The sequence below is a fragment of the Triturus cristatus genome, chromosome 10 (genome assembly GCF_964204655.1).
Source record: "Triturus cristatus chromosome 10, aTriCri1.1, whole genome shotgun sequence".
Lineage (NCBI taxonomy): Eukaryota > Metazoa > Chordata > Amphibia > Caudata > Salamandridae > Triturus > Triturus cristatus.
This window is the reverse complement of record NC_140593.1, coordinates 1,168,113,058-1,168,130,659: the sequence shown is the minus strand read 5'-3', so window position 1 is coordinate 1,168,130,659 and position 17,602 is coordinate 1,168,113,058. Positions and strand designations below refer to the sequence as shown.

Sequence of the window (17,602 nt, the reverse complement as noted above, 5' to 3'; positions counted from 1 at the left end):
TGACAGGTAGCTGTTACAAAGTAAGGGGGCAAGCACATTCCCTTATTTCAGTGAAGTGGTTTAGATTTTTTGGGAGAGTTTAGACCCATCACCCAATTTAACAAGCAACCAAGTTTCAGTGTACGGAGGCTGGATAGCTATCAGAGGTATCCTGGGGAGATCATTCTCCCTGGGTAAATTTCAGGGGACACTATCGAAGGCTGCCTTCGATTAAATAAGCATGTAAAGTTGATTTTGAGACAAAGGATTTCTAAAACAGACGGTCAGGGAGGCAATGTTTGACGTGCTTTCCTGGCCGGAGAAAAATCCTGCTTGATTCCATTTAATGAGTGCCAGATTATCCACCTATTCTTGCAGGTGTTCAGGCGGTAATTTTCTGGGTCACTTTTTCACCCACTTTAAAAAACCTAAACTATAAAACAGGACATAATGTTACTTGATACATTGGAAAGGGTACTTATGATAAACAATGGATAAAAATTGGAAAAAATATCTGGTCCAATAGGTAAAATGAGATGTAGGCATCCGAAGTATACAGGTAGGCAGTCAGCAAAGGATATGAACTGCCAATCAACACAAAATATCTCAATTATAATCCTAGTTAAATTAGATTATGAAAAACACCTGAGGCCTTGTGAGAAAAATATGGCCCACTTTATTAACCAATGAAGAAGGTGAAAAATTACAGCTTGCAAACTGAGGATTTTTTAATTAATCGGTATGAAGCATAACTACTAACACATCCTCCTCTACATTCAAACAATTTGTGTTTTTGTTCTACGAGGCTGTGCTGACTTTCTGACCACAAGATTCTTTGTAGCCATCTCTGGTTTTAAAAAGATGATGTAAATCTTTGGAGCAAAAATGCAAAATAGAACACCAGCACCAGAAGACAAGATAGTAAAAATCTCAGTTGCTACCAGGTATTTTCCTTTTGTGCTGAGATAGGCTGGAATAAAAGAGAGCCAGACACTCAAAAACACCAGCATGCTGAAGGTGATAAACTTAGCTTCATTGAAGGTGTCTGGCAAATTCCGTGCTAAAAATGCAATCCCAAAACTCACACATGCCAAAAATCCTGTAAAGGCCAACATGCAATAGAACATTTGTATTGAGCCCTCATTGCATTCAGCTTCAATCTTCCAATTGTTAACACTGTTGTTAAGTTCCGGGAAAGAGGGCCATGTCCACTGCCAGACAACACCAAGGCTCAGCTCTATGAAGGTGGCAGTTAGCACAATAGATAAAGAAGTCCTGTTGCCAATCCATCTCTTCAAGTTGCTATTGGGCTTGGTGGCCCTAAAGGCAATGACCACTGTTACTGTTTTAGCCATTACACAGGAAACAGCAGTTGAGAAGGTTATACCAAATATCACCTGACGGACCATGCAGGTCACTCTGCTGGGCAGACCGATGAAAATCAAAGAACAGAGGAAGCACAGCATGAGGGACACAAGGAGAATATAGCTGAGATGGAGGTTGTTGGCCCGTACCACTGGAGTGTGTCGATATCTTATGAGTATACACAAGATACCAGTAGCATTGACAAAGAGATAGATTGAGATAAAAGCCAGGATTAACCCCAGGGGCTCCTTGTATGACAAAAAGTCAATCTTCTTCAGAACACATCTGTCTTTTTCATTGGTTGACCAGTGATCAGTTGGGCACATCATGCAGTCCAAGGAATCTAAAAATGATAGCAGATTGAATAATTTATACAAACAAGTCAATGGTGAAGTATGATATCCGACTGGTAAATAACTTCACACACATATCCATTGATTTAAAGAGACCACTGTATGACACTTTACTGTAATACCATCTAGAAGGAAAGCTACAGATTTAGGAATAATTCCCAGCCATTAATATTATAGGGTAACTGTAATACTGAATGGATCAAATGTTTGAACAATCTTTATATTGGGTGCACCACCATTCAGTGAAACAGAGACTTCTCTCAAAAGATATGCTGCTGATTTGTCAGTGGGGGATTACAATTATTTATATGAATGATAAATATTCAATGAGGATATTTCTTGTGAATGAAGAATTCCTAATTTTTCACTGAGAGCATTATTTTGCTGATTTGCAGGATTAGGTCCATTTACCTCACTAATGAGATGATCTGGATCCCGCTGCAGATTAGATACACGTTACATAGGGAATCATGTGAATGTGCAATATATTCTTATAATGTGTAGGATTTTTGACCGAATAGCCATCATTATCCTGATTAGAAGTCTCTCTTTCAGTAAAGTGGAAGCATTATTCTGTGAATATTTAAGAATTTATCAAAACTGTTGGTAAGCACCAGGAACATATTGTGCCAGAATCAGTCAGGGGAAACTTAATGCCCAATTAGGACAGTTTCATACAGGAAAGGTAGACTAGTGTGATGAAGCAGATAAGCACTGCCATCTTAGAACTGCAGATACATCCATCTCCTTGCCAGAGTCCCAGAGAGCTTTCTCTAACAATTTGCCGCTTACATGCAGCATGATGTCAGGAGAGCAGTTGGATTAGTGGTCCAGGGAGAGGGTCAAGATTTCTCATTCCCAATATAGTAAGGGTAATGCTCTTGGTGATATTGTATTGGTTTGCAAAGGACATCATCAGGGATACATCTCAGGTCTTCCTTTAGATTGTCAAAATAACAACCAATTTTCCTCAAGTCTTTAGTGACCAACAAACATAAGAGAAACCTTTTTAAATATTATTAAACTGCAGGTTTTTGTATCACTCTACGATGCCACCCTGCAGTCACTTTGGTATGGTAGCGATAGAAGAGAGTTAAAGGTCAATTCAAATTCTGAGTCTGTGTAATCTCTTTGACCAGTGCTTCATTTGAGCCAGTTGTTTCTGGTGCTCGGCACCAGCACTTTATTGCCAACACTAGCTCTTATAACAGCCTGCCTCATGGTAGCTCTGTTTATCAGATTTTGTGAGGATCACAAGAACAGTTTAATAATTAAATAGACATTAAAATCATGAATATCTGCTGATAAAAGCTATTATAGCTTTAGTGGCATTTGCTAGTCAATTTTAATGTGCATTTAAAGTCTGAATTGTCACACTTGTATGCATGTGATGGTTAGTTGTGATTGTTCTGTCATTGACACTAAGGGTAGGCTAAATGGATGGTGCAAACGGATGTATGTCGTTACAACGCACACTTTTACAACGCATGCACGTACAATGCATTTTTTACAACGCAACATCCACTACAACGCATTCCATTACATAGCATGACACTACAACGCATTTTTAAAAGCTACCTTTACAACGCATTCCATTACATCGCATACTACCTTTACAACGCATACCATTACAACGCATAATATTAAATTGCATTTAAGGTAAGTATTGGATAGTATAGGGGTAAAAATTACTATTCTAACTCCAGGGGGTGCAACAGTAGGGTAAGTGTTGGATAGTATAGGGGTAAAAATTACTATTCTAACTCCAGGGGGTGCAACAGTAGGGTAAGTGTTGGATAGTATAGGGGTAAAAATTACTATTCTAACTCCAGGGGGTGCAACAGTAGGGTAAGTGTTGGATAGTATAGGGGTAAAAATTACTATTCTAAATCCAGGGGGTGCAACAGTAGGGTAAGTGTTGGATAGTGTAGTGTAATATTATGCGTTGTAATGGTATGCATTGTAAAGGTAGTACGCGATGTAATGGAATGCGTTGTAAAGGTAGTTTTTAAAAATGCGTTGTAGTGTCATGCTATGTAATGGAATGCGTTGTAGTGGATGTTGCGTTGTAAAAAATGCGTTGTAAGTGTAGTGCGTTGTAACAGTTGCGTTGTAAAGGTTGTTCCCCGGTGCAAACTGAAGTAGCTTTCTGACAAGGGCCCTGGAACTTATGTTTTTACAAATTAGGTGCTGCCTTGGACCGGACTTTGAATTATCTTTGTTGAAACTCATTGAGATCCAGCCGGAATAAAGAGGGATTACTGAGTCTGCAATTTGTCAAAAAGTGTAGGTATTCCAATGAAGATGAATTTGCAGTATGGAAAGTTTGTCATTACCAACACTTCGATTGCCTTTTCTGTGTGCTCACTTTGAAGGAGCAGAGGATAGCATGCCATATATAACTTTGAGAATGCACAGACTTATTAGCGCATAGATCTGAATTTCAAAGCTGAAAGTTTTACTGGATTCTTACTTTCTGAGATATCTTTGAGTTCATCCCAGACATGCAGGTAATTTGGAAAATAAAGGGTTTTGGAATAGTACAGATTTATTTATCAAACATTTGGTAAATCTCTCAACACATAAGAATGAGAATATCAAGGCACAGGTTTGAAAATACAATGTATGTAATAGCCCGATGAAAATTTTATGCATCTTACACATGGAAAATACTAGCGATATAATCCATACATCTAGGAATGATTCAGTCAATAATGAATGGGTCCATTGTTTTAGGACATGTTGGCTACTCTTACTTGCACCTTTTGTGTTTTAAGAACAAATAAACAGATCTAAGGTATTTTAAGTCTATGAGACTTCACGACATATGAGATGGCATGGCTTGCTTGCCCTCATATGACAGTTCCAGTTCACCTACTCATTGTATTTTTGTATTTGTATGTATTTATTTTTGTAGGTATATAATCAATGAAAACCATTACACAAAAGTACATTCCTTAATTTACATAATTATTGATCTGGTCATGAATACCTGTTAAGTCTTCAAAAAAGGTCATATATACTTAAATGTGAACTGTTTGCATTTGTACAGGTCGTGCAACTCCATGGCTCACTTAATTGCTGTTTTCCTTTGTTACTAATATAGTTCCATTATTTTAAAGTACAAGAGCTTTGTGCGAAAAAAACGTTGCCTAATATTGTCCAAAAAAAATAAAATCTTACAATTCCATATTAAAATATGATATAAAAACTAGTTGGAGTAATCCTTTAAAATGTGAGGAGCTATTATACTGAAATACATTTCAGTTAATTTTTCTACCTTCTTGTTGCCCGGGAGTTTTTGGTGCGATGGCTTTATTCTTTTTTCAATGCCCATTCCAATGCTTAATTTAAGTTGATGGATCTTCAGTTTTATTGCCCCGGGAGGTTATAGTTCTTCTTTTGTACTTACATAGACCCTGAGTTAAGATGCTGATGCTTTGTGCAAATTTATTATTTTAATTTAATCGAAAATTAATCTAATGGTTTTGGTTACCATTAGTGATTTGTTTATTAAAGTACAGGTGACAAATTGATTGTTCTGTTGCATTTGTGTTTAATATTGCAAATTTTACTCCCCGACACATAAGCGGTATAGAGGTGCCGCCCAGCCAAAACGTAACCGCTTGCCTCCATGTGAGTATTTCTAGCTCTCTAAAAACTTCTTTCAGTATTTGTTTCCTTTCTTTCAGATACCTCGGGAAAATGCAAAAAATGTGAACTATACTTTCGTCCCAAGGGGGGCATTCCTTATTCAATGTCTGATTCTTCCAGGATGGCCTTAGATCTTTTGTCACCCATTTTCCAAAGTGGTACTGGATGAACTGATGTTTTATTTTTAAAGAAAAGTGTGCTGCAAGGTATTCCTGGGGCTGTAGTTTTTAGTAGAAATTAATCACTGTCCAGGAATGTCCTCTGAGTGCAAGGTTGGTCTTATCTGTTAAATATGAGAGGTGCTTATTTGTGGCTTTTATTACCTTGTAAAAGGCCTGTTTGTATGTTTCCAAATACTTGCACTCTAGGCTTCTTGTAATCCCAGTTTCTATATAGCCTGTTTTAAATGTAGCCTCTTTATTTGCTCCTCTCTTTCCTGCCAGCACATGTAGTTGTGCATAGTCTCCAACATAGCTTTATAAAGGCTCCTTTGCATTGGTATTTTGATTCAACAATCCCAATTCTAAGCACACCTGTGCTGGGGATGCTGTTTTCGTTATACTGAACACTGATTTGTAAACTCTTGTTTGGATTTTATTTAAAATGCCTTTTTTACGTCCTTTCAGCGTTTCCATTCCATAGGTCACTGTTGGCATTAACTGAGAGCTCATCACCGTCAAAAGATGTCTGAATGATGGACAGCATAGTTTCATAATTAGAATTTTGAAGCCGTAGTTCAAACATGGCGCGTTTCGCCTGCATCGCCTCTATATGTTGTTTGCCTTTCATTTGATACTTCACATTAAATCCTAAATATTTGTAAAACTTGACTTCCTCGACTTTTTTCCCTTCCAAGAACCACAAATGCTTCTTTTTTATGGGTCTATCAGGCGAACCACTTTGGTTTTCAACAAGTTTAATTCTAACCCATGGATGTCCATGTAAGTTTTTAAGGCATCCATACTTCGCTGAAGTCCAATTGGATTTTGGCTTAATAAGAGAATATCGTCTGCATACTGTAAATATTCTATTTCTTCTTGAGCCGGTAGAGGCGGATGAGAGTTGATTTTCTGTACGGCTTGTGCAAGGAGTCCTAGATATATGATGAATAGGCATGGAACAAGTACCCACCCCTGTTTTAATCCTTTTTTTGTGAATACTTTATTTGTTACACTCTTGCCGTCTCCTATTTTGACCTGGGCCCAGGTTCCTGTGTATAACTCTTTAATTGCATTCAATAGGCTACTTGGTATGCCCCATGTGGCCATTTCTTTCCACAAACCCTCCCGTGGTACACGATCAAAGGCAGACTTAAGGTCTAAAAAGCAGGCGAAGAGCTGCGTTTTCTTATTTTTGGCCTTTTCAGCTAATAATTTCAGGGATCTTAGGTTTGTTAGAGTCCCCATGCCAGCCCTAAACCCTGTTTGTGGCTGGGGTGAAAGGTTGATGTCTGCTAGCCAGATTTTAAGATGCTGAAGTAAACAGGTTACATAAAGCTTCACCTCCATGTCAATTAATGCTATAAGTCTATAGCTTGTTGGTACAGACGTGTTTCCAATTTTTGTTATTCATTCTCAAACCCTCCTTTTGAACTTGCAGTTTGTGTTTGTCATCCAAAAGTTCTTACAATTAGACATCTTTCCAAAATGTTACTGGGATGTGGTAAAAAAAAGTATATTTGAGAAGGACTGGTAGTTTTCTAGGATTTATGTGTCCACTATTGATTAGTAGGCAACTACAATATCTTTACAGATAGATCATTTGATCAGGTTTGTAATATCAGCTGTGACAGTCAACTGCAGTTGCATGCCCTGTGATGCCAGACATGGCTCATGTGGCAGATTAGGCGGTTTGGTTTTCTGAGGCAGTCTAGTAGCATTCTCCACTTTCATGAGTTTGAAGATGTAAGAACAGTGCTTACATCTGGTAAATGTATATTCATTTTTTTTTTCAAAGATGTAAACTAGTTGTCAGTTCACACATTGTGGAAATGGATCAGATTTGCTAGGTGAGGAATAGTTGTGTCACCATGGCCGGAAAGGTTTCAGTCCTGGAATTCCTTTTTTAGAAAGTGCATCACAGATATGTAATTTCTCATGCAGAACAGAACGAATTTGTTTGTGTTCTGGTGTTGCTGTCGTTAAATGTGATGCTAGAGGGTTGTGTGATATTAGCATGAACCTCGGTGCTGATCATTGCTATTCTACCTATGTATAGACTGTGGACATATTAGCAAAAAGTGTGAGAGCCACGCCACGACATTTTGAAAACACAGGGATGCGCTGTCTCCACAAGACTACGGTGCACCCCTGTGTTTCCCCTAGCACAGGCACAAAAAAAGCTGCCCTGTGCCAGTGCAGACACTGTGCCGCCATGCTACAAGGGGGCCTGCGTTGCAGGGAAGATTGTTTATGTGCAGGAAGGGACACCTTCCTGCACATTACCAATCAATAAAGTCAATTTACTCTTTCTATGTGTGCTGCAGAATTCAGCACACAATGAAAGACATTAGTGATTTCTCTTTGTATCGCCATTTAGTACCTAATATTCCATGGCATTCATTTTTGGCAGTGCCATGAACACTGGGGCATATTTACAAGAAAGTGGCGAAGTGTGTCATTAAGCCAAGAAGGATAACAACACGCTTTGTCACTTCAAAAACTCAGCGCTGCACCATATGTACTAGAAAATGGTGCAACCCTGTGTTTTCGCCGGAGCTGGTGCAAAATTAAGCTTCCTAGCACCAACGCAGGCACCCTTGCGCCTGTGTTGAGGGTAAGATTGTTTGTGTACAGGAAGGTCCCCCTTCCTGGACATGAACAATCTTTAAATGCTGTTTTGCAACTTCTATGTGTGCTGCTAAATAGTGCACACATAGAAGGTGCAAAACAGCATTTTTTTAAAAAGGGGGACCTTCCAGCATATAAACATTGATTGGCGTTTTGCTGTTTCTATGTGTGCTGCTCAAGCTCGTTTCGCCTCTTTAAGACCAGGTTTTCCCTGCTCTTAATTTTGGCGATGCCTCCTATTTACACTGCTCTTGTAAATAGGGGGCAGCATCAAAATCAATGGGTGTTGCGGTGGAATGCCCACCACAACATCCATTGCCCGCCCCTTTCACGCTAATTGTAGCATGAAAAGGGGCCTTATTTACAAAGCAGAGTAGGCAAAGCTCCTATCGCCATCAAAATGTCACTAAAAGTGACTATGCACCCATGGGTGTGGCCCCGCTAAGTGGCTTAGCACCACCTTGCAAATATGGAAAATGGCGCTACGCCACTGGAGCATCAAAACAAAGAGACGCTCCGGTGGCAAAGGGGGGTTTGTACATATGCTCCTTTCTCTACAAGACGTCCATCACATTGGAAAACCAACCTAAAAACCATGTCAGCATCAATGTCATATAGTCCCCTGTAAGGCAAAGATAGTACCTGCACAGGTAGTGCTGAGTGAATGAACCAATTATTCAAATATGGATACTGTTTATATCAGTTTAAATCTTCCTGTAACACTGAACATGTTTACAAACTTTCATGGGTCTGGACGCCATAGGGTTCAGAGTTGACCATGCACATTTTCTAGCTACGCAAGGGTTTTTGAGTGACTAAAAGGATTAGTGTTATGTGCATGAATAGTGTCTTGTCCTCTGTGCAGTTTTGGTATTCTTTGTGGGAAAGATCCTACTACCTGCTATTTAACCCCTTCCATGCGGCGCGAATTCCGCCGCGGTGCTGACCGTTTCTTGCGCGGGCGGGTTCATGACGGAACGGTTCCGTCATGGGCACAGCTCAACCGACGCTCATGACGGAACCGTTCCGTCATGAGCACCGAAGGGGTTAGTTATGGTTGATAGTAGCAAGTTTCAGTCATGTGATTTAGCTACATTGACTTCCATTTGGGAAACACACAGACATGATTTCTTCTTATATTTTGCTGTGCTGCTGCTATTTTGCATTCCAAGCTCGTTGCACTTCAGGCTGCCCGACATCTTGTGTCTTATTTTGAAGATGTATGGCGCTATCCGTGGGCATATTCACCCGTTTGTAACATACATTTCATTATTCCCTATTTTCCCCTCCTTTTCCTTGCCCGCACTTCCAGAAACAGATTAATGGGCTAGACATGGTAAATATTTACCCCGCTCAAGGTGCATCATTCATAGTACCTTGACCTTCTCATGATATTTTATACATATCCACAAGGAGGGATATTCATTTTTTCTGCATATCTTAAAATGCATTTCTCTTGTACAGCTGAACGTACCTGTTTGGTTAGTAATGCTCCCGTCAGGGCAGAGCACACAGGAAAAACAGCACTTGGGGCGTCCTGTGATGGCAGACATCCTGTATCCTGCAGAACAACTTTCACTGCAGGCTGAGAGAGGCACCTGTGGCAAAGAAACATATTGTAGTATTAGGGGATCCCTGGTATCACCATGCCTTGCTTGGGACCTTGCAGAGGCAATTTGGCAATTGGTCAAACTTGATGCAAACATCACACCATTAAACTAGTTGACCTATTTAATTTTAAGATCAACACAGGCCATTAAATATATGAGATTTGTATTTGAAGTAATTCGATGTAAATACATATAGAAGTATTTGTGTTGCTATCTTGACCATCTCACTTGATAGCTTTAATTCCATTATTTGAGCACCCCTGTTTTAGGGCAGTCATGTAAATTTAGGACCCATTGTGCAAATGGAAACCGTTATTGCTGCAGCAGTAAATCTAAGCAATCTGTAGGAGTAATTTAACACCCTTGATGGATACCTGAAATATTGTCAGATGATAAAGGAAAATTGTGCAATGGAAATGACCGGTATACCTTTTTTCCCCCTAAAGTATAAAACCATTGGGTTATCATTTTTTTTGGAACAGAAATGTTATAATTCCCTGACTTTACTAGGTTTGTACTATGGATTTTCAAGAACCTTGTGTGGTCTCTCCCCCTATCTTTCTCTGCCTCCCTCCCATCCACTTCCGCCCCTTGGAATGTTCCTACAGTTGAGTCAGAGGCTGCCTTGTAATGTTGACAAGAGCAGCCTGACTGGCAGTGTTCATTGGTCGCTGTGCCTTGAGCGCGAAGTGATAGAGGTTCCAGAGTGGAGGCCATAATAAAGCGTTACTGAATCTTCACTTACCTGTCCCAGGCGTCTTTGTAACAAGAAACATGCCATCAAACCGAAAATCTTGTAATTTTTCTAGAAAACTAGTCTTGCTTTAGATTCTTGGGTGTACACAGACGATTCGTATTGTGTCGGGCCTAGGTGACCTTTGACTTATGGCCTATCACTACAACCTCTGATATCTAAGTTCAGATTTTGCATATTGTACATTTTATCACCTTTCCTTTTTTTAGTAAGTTTAATACTTTTGGATATTCGCAAAGTCTAAATTTAACTAACTACTAAAAAAACAGTAGAAACTTCAGCACTGTACATAGCCATACACTGGAACTGCAACACTCTCTCATAGAAAATAAAGGCAGGTCCAGTTGCATTTGTTGGCAATGTCTATTGCTGGACTCATTGCAAAATATAAGGCCCTGAGTTTACACTTTTGAGAAACTTTAGTAGCTTTTGGTATTCACAAACTCTCAGTGTACGTTACTACTGGAAAAATAAATTGTATTACGTCCAGCACTATACATGGCCAACTACTGGTACCGCCACACCGTCCCATAGAAAATAAAGGAGAATGCAGTACCAGTGGCTGGCGATGTGTAGTGCTGGACTTACTAGAAAACTGTCAGTTACTACAACATTTACTCAAAAGTGTAAACATACTCAAAAGTGCAGTTCGTGAACCAGGCCTTATATTTGCACAGAAAATGCATAGCATATACTTCTAAAGTATAGTGATTCTTGTACAAGTATAAGGAAAAAATGATGGACGGAATGCTGAACAATGCAAACATTCATCCCCAGTCACACAGATGGTGGTTATTCCATTGTTATTTTGCTCACCACGCCACCCCAGTTTGGACCCAGCCCTATGCAAAAATCAGTCTTGACCCTGTTCTTCATGGGAACAGTCCAGCCCAAACTGCCAACCAACTCAGTCTCGGTCCAGGAGGGGATTCAAGATGATTGGAGCATGTTCTGTCCTTGACAATGTGTTCAGGAGGGCAGCCAACTAGCCCTTGGATTTGGGAATTGGTTCAGAGCTCTGCGACATAATTCAAAAGAGACCCCGGTTCCCAGCATCCTAGATAGAATCTCCAAAAGCAATGGTTGTAATATTATGACAGAGAAATGCTGATCCATAGGAAAAATGGCGCATGAACCTCTTTGAGCAGTGAATTTTAAGAGAAAGGCATTTAGTAGTAGTATTTTTTTGGCACTATTTTTTATTTCACAATTCATAACTCCAATTCTACTTATAAGATTTTTGTCATTTAACTTATTGAAATAGTCTCTTTTTTTCTAAATGGGGGCAAACCAGCAAGTTGAGGGTGAGGAGCGATTTGACGGTGATCACTGCCCCTGAAGGTCTGAAATACCCTCTGCTTTCTTTGTCTTGCAGACTAAAAGGAATACAAATGATTTGTTTAAAAGAAGAACTGTTAATATAGTGTGTGAACATGTCAGAGTGTTAGAGGCTCTGTTGAGTGAATTTAAGGGATTCAAGCGTGTGATATATGTAAAAGAAGCTGTAGTTTCCATTAAGTACAAATTGTGACGTGCGCCCTTGAGTGTCCTGAAAGAGGTTAGTCAGAATCTGGTCATCATTTTCAAGCAGGTGTGTGGCTAAATCAATAGAGTCTTCTATTTAGCTCTCTCCAATAGTTGTTACTTGCAAACAGACCAACAGGTATCATCTATGCATTGATCTAACCAGGTAGATACAATCTATTTTGGCAGATAGGAAACCTCTCTTGAGAAATCGCTGTAGGCTAGCACATTTTGTATGTAATATTTAAAGTGCTTAGAAATAACCAAGTATTCTGGAATAGCTTCCTGGTGTATGGTGGAAATCAGTCGGGAGCCTGGGAAGAGACTGGATGCTATGTTGGGTGTGCTGGAAACAAGAAGATATAGAATAAGGAAGTATAAGTGCATTTAAATAAGTTTGAGTTTGAGTTATGTTATGTTATGTTATATTTAATTTATACAGCGCACAGCTACTCGAAAGTGTCCCGGCGCTAGCTTCGGAAAAAAAGAGAGAAGAAGTGCACACCAAAACCAGATTAAAAAAGCAGTGTTTTTAGTTTTTTCTTAAACAAAAGAGGATCCTGAGTAGCCCGAAGAGCCAACGACAATAAATTCCAGGCAAGGCCAGCTTTACACACGAAGGAGTTCCCCGCAAGTCTTTGACGATTAAACCTGGGGGTCTGAACCAGCAGCTGAGCAGACGAACACAACTGTCTTCCTGGTGTGTAAAAGGCAAACCTCTTCTGCAGATAGATGGGTCACCAGGCCATAAAGGGCCCGATGGGCAATGGATAACATTTGTATTTCAGAAGGGCTTCGACTGGGAGACAGTGCAAGGAGCGCAGGTGAGTGCGAACACTAAGCCTTGATCGCAGGCCCAGAAGAAGCCTGACCGCCAAGTTTTGAACAACCTGCAGTTTCTTAACTAAAAAACAAGGACTGCCAACCAGGAGGGCGTTCACATAGTCCAAACGGGATAAAATGAGGGCGCGGACCACAGTTTCCTTGGCACTACCCGGCAACAGAGGAAGAAACTTCCTCAAGGTTCTAAGAGTGCCATAGCAGGTGCCCGCCAGCTTCTTCACCTGTGTCGAAAAATGCAGGTTTCCTCGAACCATATGCCAAGGTTTTTTATGGCGCTTTTACTTGTAGTTGGTCGAGGAAAATCCGATGGCCAGAGCCTATCTCTAAACTCAGATGAAAAAGAGCCATAAAAAAGTACTTTGGACTTTCCTTCATTGCATTTCAGCTGAGCATTCGCCAGCCAGTGAAATACTGAAGATAGGCAAAGCTGCGCAGCTACAACCGAGTCATCTTCCCTGGTCCAAGAAAATAAGAGCTGAGGGTCATCAGCATAAGCCATCACTTTAGCCCCCAATGACTCCGCAAGATAGACCAGCGGAATCACACCCGTAGTCACCTGCAGAGGCGCAGAGGCACATGGAGGAAGCCAGACCTGTTGCGACCGACCCTCCAAGAAAGACTTGATCCACTGCAGAGCTGAGCCAGAAATGCCTATTTCTGAAAGACGGTCAAGGAGCAGAGAATGGAGCACGGTGTCGAAAGCAGCCAAGAGATCTAACATCACCAAGGCTGCCTTCCCACCGGCATCCAAACACTCCCGGATCGCCTCCATCACCTCAAGCAGTGCTGCCTCCGTGCTATATGAGGCACGGAAGCCTGATTGGGCCGGGTGAAGCAAACCTGACACCTCGACATAGTTGGTAAGTTGAGACGCAATCACGCTCTCACAGACTTTAGACAAACTTGGCAGAAGCGAGATAGGGCGGTAATTCTCTTGTGGCAGAGAGTCAAGAGATGGCTTCTTAAGAAAGGGAATAATCAGCACCTGCTTCCATGAAAGAGGAATATGCGCCTCATGAAGTGATTTATTGATTATATAGTTCACTTCTAAGTTGATAGTATCTGCCACATCAGACAGAAGTCTAGCCACACAAGGGTCTTTAGGTGATCCCGACTTTAGTGCCTTGAGAATCTTAAAAGAGCTAGGAATATCAATTGGTCTAAACGCAGAGAAAGAGGGGGCCGATTTTTCCCTTGGCCTCGCCAGCACGGCACCACTAAGCTTCCTAGGGGAAGTCGAAAACGTCTCTTGAATGCTGATTATTTTATCCCTAAAAAAATTAGCCGGGGTATTACACCAGGTCTCCGAGATAGAGCGCTAGGGGTCAAGAAATTCTGAACAATAGCAAAAGTTTATTTTGGATTATTGTTGGCCCTCTCAATGCGGACAGAATAGTACTAGCCCTTGGCCTCTCCAATGGCCATATAATACAGTTTTTGTTTAGATCTAAGGGCGCGTTTAGCAATGGAACAATAACCACTGGATCGCCAAGCTCTCTCCAATAGTTTGCACGCATGTTTTAGAATCCTCAACTTGGGGGTAAACCAAGGCTTAGAGGGAGACTCTCTCCTCATCCTTAGTTAACAAGGTGCAGAAAGAGTCTGAACCAAACTTGAGATCCAGTCAGCAAACTGGGACACATTTTCCTCAAGGTCCCCCCGGAGGGCAGGCCGGGAGGCTGCCAAGGAGCTGCTAAGCCGTCCCGGGTCCATTTTCCTAGTGGCTGGAGGACGATGGTAGTTGACTGGTCGTAAAGGATGTTTACTATCCCAAGAGAAAAATATGGGAAAATGATCTGACCAAACAACTGGCCTTGGCCTCACCACTAAGACAGGAAAATTGGAACAAATGATATCCAAAGTGTGCCCGCCCAGCTGGGCGGGGTGCATGACCCATTCTGACAGGATAGCCAAGTGAAGGGAATCCAAAAACGCTGCGGAATCAATCGTCTCCGCTTGATCAAGGTGGAGATTAATGTCACCAAGAAACGCATACTTCGAAAAACGCAGAGCTCGCTCTGCCAGTGCCTTCCCACAAGTATCAAAAACCTGGCTGACCCAGCTGGTCGATAAAACAAGGACCCCCCCAAAATAAATTGGGCAGACAGTTGCAGGCGAAAATCCAAGGCCTCACAGTCTCCCCAGTGGATAGATGTTTCACTGAGAAGAGACAAACAATCCCTATACACAATGGCCATACCACCACCTCTGCCCACGGGGTGGTCCACCTGATGGACTTTAAAGCCGGCAGGTGTAACCAGGGCCATGATGGTGATAGAGATCAGGGTATCTAAAATATGCCCACTACCACGGATAGAGTAATCTCACAGTTACACGCACATACATTCATCATACGCTAGGGCCCTTTCACTAACATACGCTCAAATACTCTACCAGCAATAAACCTGTGGAAAGAAAACACCTAAACACCCTGCATCGATATCAGGTCGATCAGATCTGGTTTTGTGACTGTCCTAATTAATAACATAATCTACACAACATATACAATAATGATCAAAAATATAAACCCAATAATTGACAAGAAAGAAAATTCAACACCATGTTTAAAATTATATTGCTTTATCTAAAATTAGTCAAAGTAAATCAATCAGAATAAATCATTTCTCATAGTTACCTATTCTAACTAAGTGTCAGAACGGGTCAGGACAAGTCTCTCGGTAAAGTCTCTCAAGACGAAGTCCTCAGCATCGATCCTCAGCAACGCAAATTCACGCGGCAAAGGTAAAATGGCAAGTGGCAAAGCCCTCCCTAGGCTAACAATTTTTATAGTAAAAATTACAATGGAAACACACAAAGTTTGCAAAATACACTGAATCACTGAGCAGAGCGAGAAGGAAGAAATGTAACATTGCTACATCTGAAAATCTCCGCTCAGGAAAAGTCACAAGACGGAACCACGGAACAGGAACCAAGATACTATTAAAGTATCCGATTTGTTTAACTTCCCTCGGCAGCCGAACCACAGTTCATTGTTCATTTCTAAAACTTCTTTGTCTCCCAAGGCTACCCATGATGTTCCATTTCTTTTTGGAGATCCTCCAAAACTGCTGCGTCCTCATGGAAATTTTCATTCAAGGACCATGGTCAGTCAACTTCAGGACCATTTCCAGCAGGGGTCTCCCTCATCACGTCTTTCACATATTCACTCGAGGCCAGGCTCACAAAATCAGCCATCATGGACTAGGCCTCCATAGGCCACAATAGACCATCTCAATTAAAAGAAATAAAAACAACGTTACTACAGCATAATGATTAAACAGTGTTAACCCCACTAATACCCTTATGTGTATGCATTTATCTAGCTCTCGCGACATAAAAAAGCATTAATTCAGACAGCGTTTTGTGCTCAAAATAAACAGCACACAGCAACGTTTAAACATGAAAACTTGCACGTTATTTTTTAGAAAACAGAAACAGCACACGCATGCTAACCCTCGTGTAACTTTCTCTTATGTTAAGACAAACGGATTGATTAATAAAATCACACTTGCACAAGACAAACAATTAATTTGTTATTTATTAATAATTAATAAAACGCATAGACATACTAGAGCTTCAAAAGCCCCTGAATTTTCTAAATGAAAACTCTGCTCCAGCAATCCCCCCTTTGGTGATTTTATCACCAAATAAACCCCCCCAAAAAATTAGTGAAAATTTAGTCCCATTTGAGGAGAAATCAGAAATGTCTTTTCCCCTTACACAACATTAAACACCAGTCACTCTTTCATCATCCTTTTTTGTCTCCAAATAAACACTCTCCCTCAATTCTTCTAATTCAATTTCTTGAGGTTCTCTTTTCAACTTCTTATTTTTCTTTTCCTTATTCAATTTCTTTTTCCCTCCCCTGTTTTTACAACACACACACACCAATCTTATTATTAATAAAGCCACAATTATACAAGACAAGGGAAACAATATTCTACCTATAATAGTACTACCTATTTTTGCAATAAAATCCTTAACAGCTATCATCTTATTAGCTATTTTAGTCCACAAATTCCCAGCTTCAAGTGGTACTAATTCTTCATGCAAATCAGTAATATTTCTGATATAGACCTTCAGGTCTTTACTTTCGTCAGGAATGTAAGTGCAACAATGTTGAACTTTCAATATTCCACAGACTCCACCCTCCTTGGCCAATAGAATATCAAGGGCAAGTCGATTTTGCATAGACATGGCACGTACGGCACTTAATTCCGTATTTACCAAAAGATCTCCAACATCAAAATCCTCAGTACTCGACTCTTCTCCAATGTCAGTCAAGAGTACTTTCAGAATTTCACCAGTATCTTCCTCAACCACTTCTCTCAAGACCACTTCCGGATTATCTCGAGTCACTGTTTCTTCTTTTCCTCCTTCAGACAGTGCCACATAAGACCATTCCGGTGATCTGTACTTTTGGTTGGGTCTTCTTACTCTTTTTATTTCCACTGGTTCATTTGACTCCTTTGATTCTTCTCCTTCAGCTTTTGAACTTTGACTCGAAACTTCATTCACTTGTTCAGCTTTCGATGAATTTGCTCTTATTACTCTGTATCTCAGCCTCTTAACTCTGTTGTTAGGCCAACGGTCTCCTCTTAACACCTTTTTCGGCTTTATTTCCTTATTACTCCTTTCTCCAATCCAAGTTCTCTTTCTCAGAACTCGACCCTCTGTTTGTTCATCCTCATCATCTGTTTCAAGTGCCTCTTGTTTCCGTTTTCCAGCAGC

The 17,602-nt window shown here is 40.7% G+C and overlaps 1 protein-coding gene across 1 annotated transcript in view; it reads right to left on the bottom strand.

Moving 5' to 3' along the window:
• The window catches only part of LOC146796868 (vomeronasal type-2 receptor 26-like), a 151,432-nt gene that overhangs the window by 102,464 nt on the left and 31,366 nt on the right, over nt 1-17,602 (bottom strand). The window contains exons 5-6 of the mRNA XM_085631405.1: nt 9,615-9,738; nt 804-1,687 (exon numbers count right to left, since the gene is read on the bottom strand). Coding sequence (XP_085487531.1) covers nt 804-1,687; nt 9,615-9,738 — 1,008 coding nt within the window. The remainder of the gene's footprint in view (nt 1-803; nt 1,688-9,614; nt 9,739-17,602) is intronic.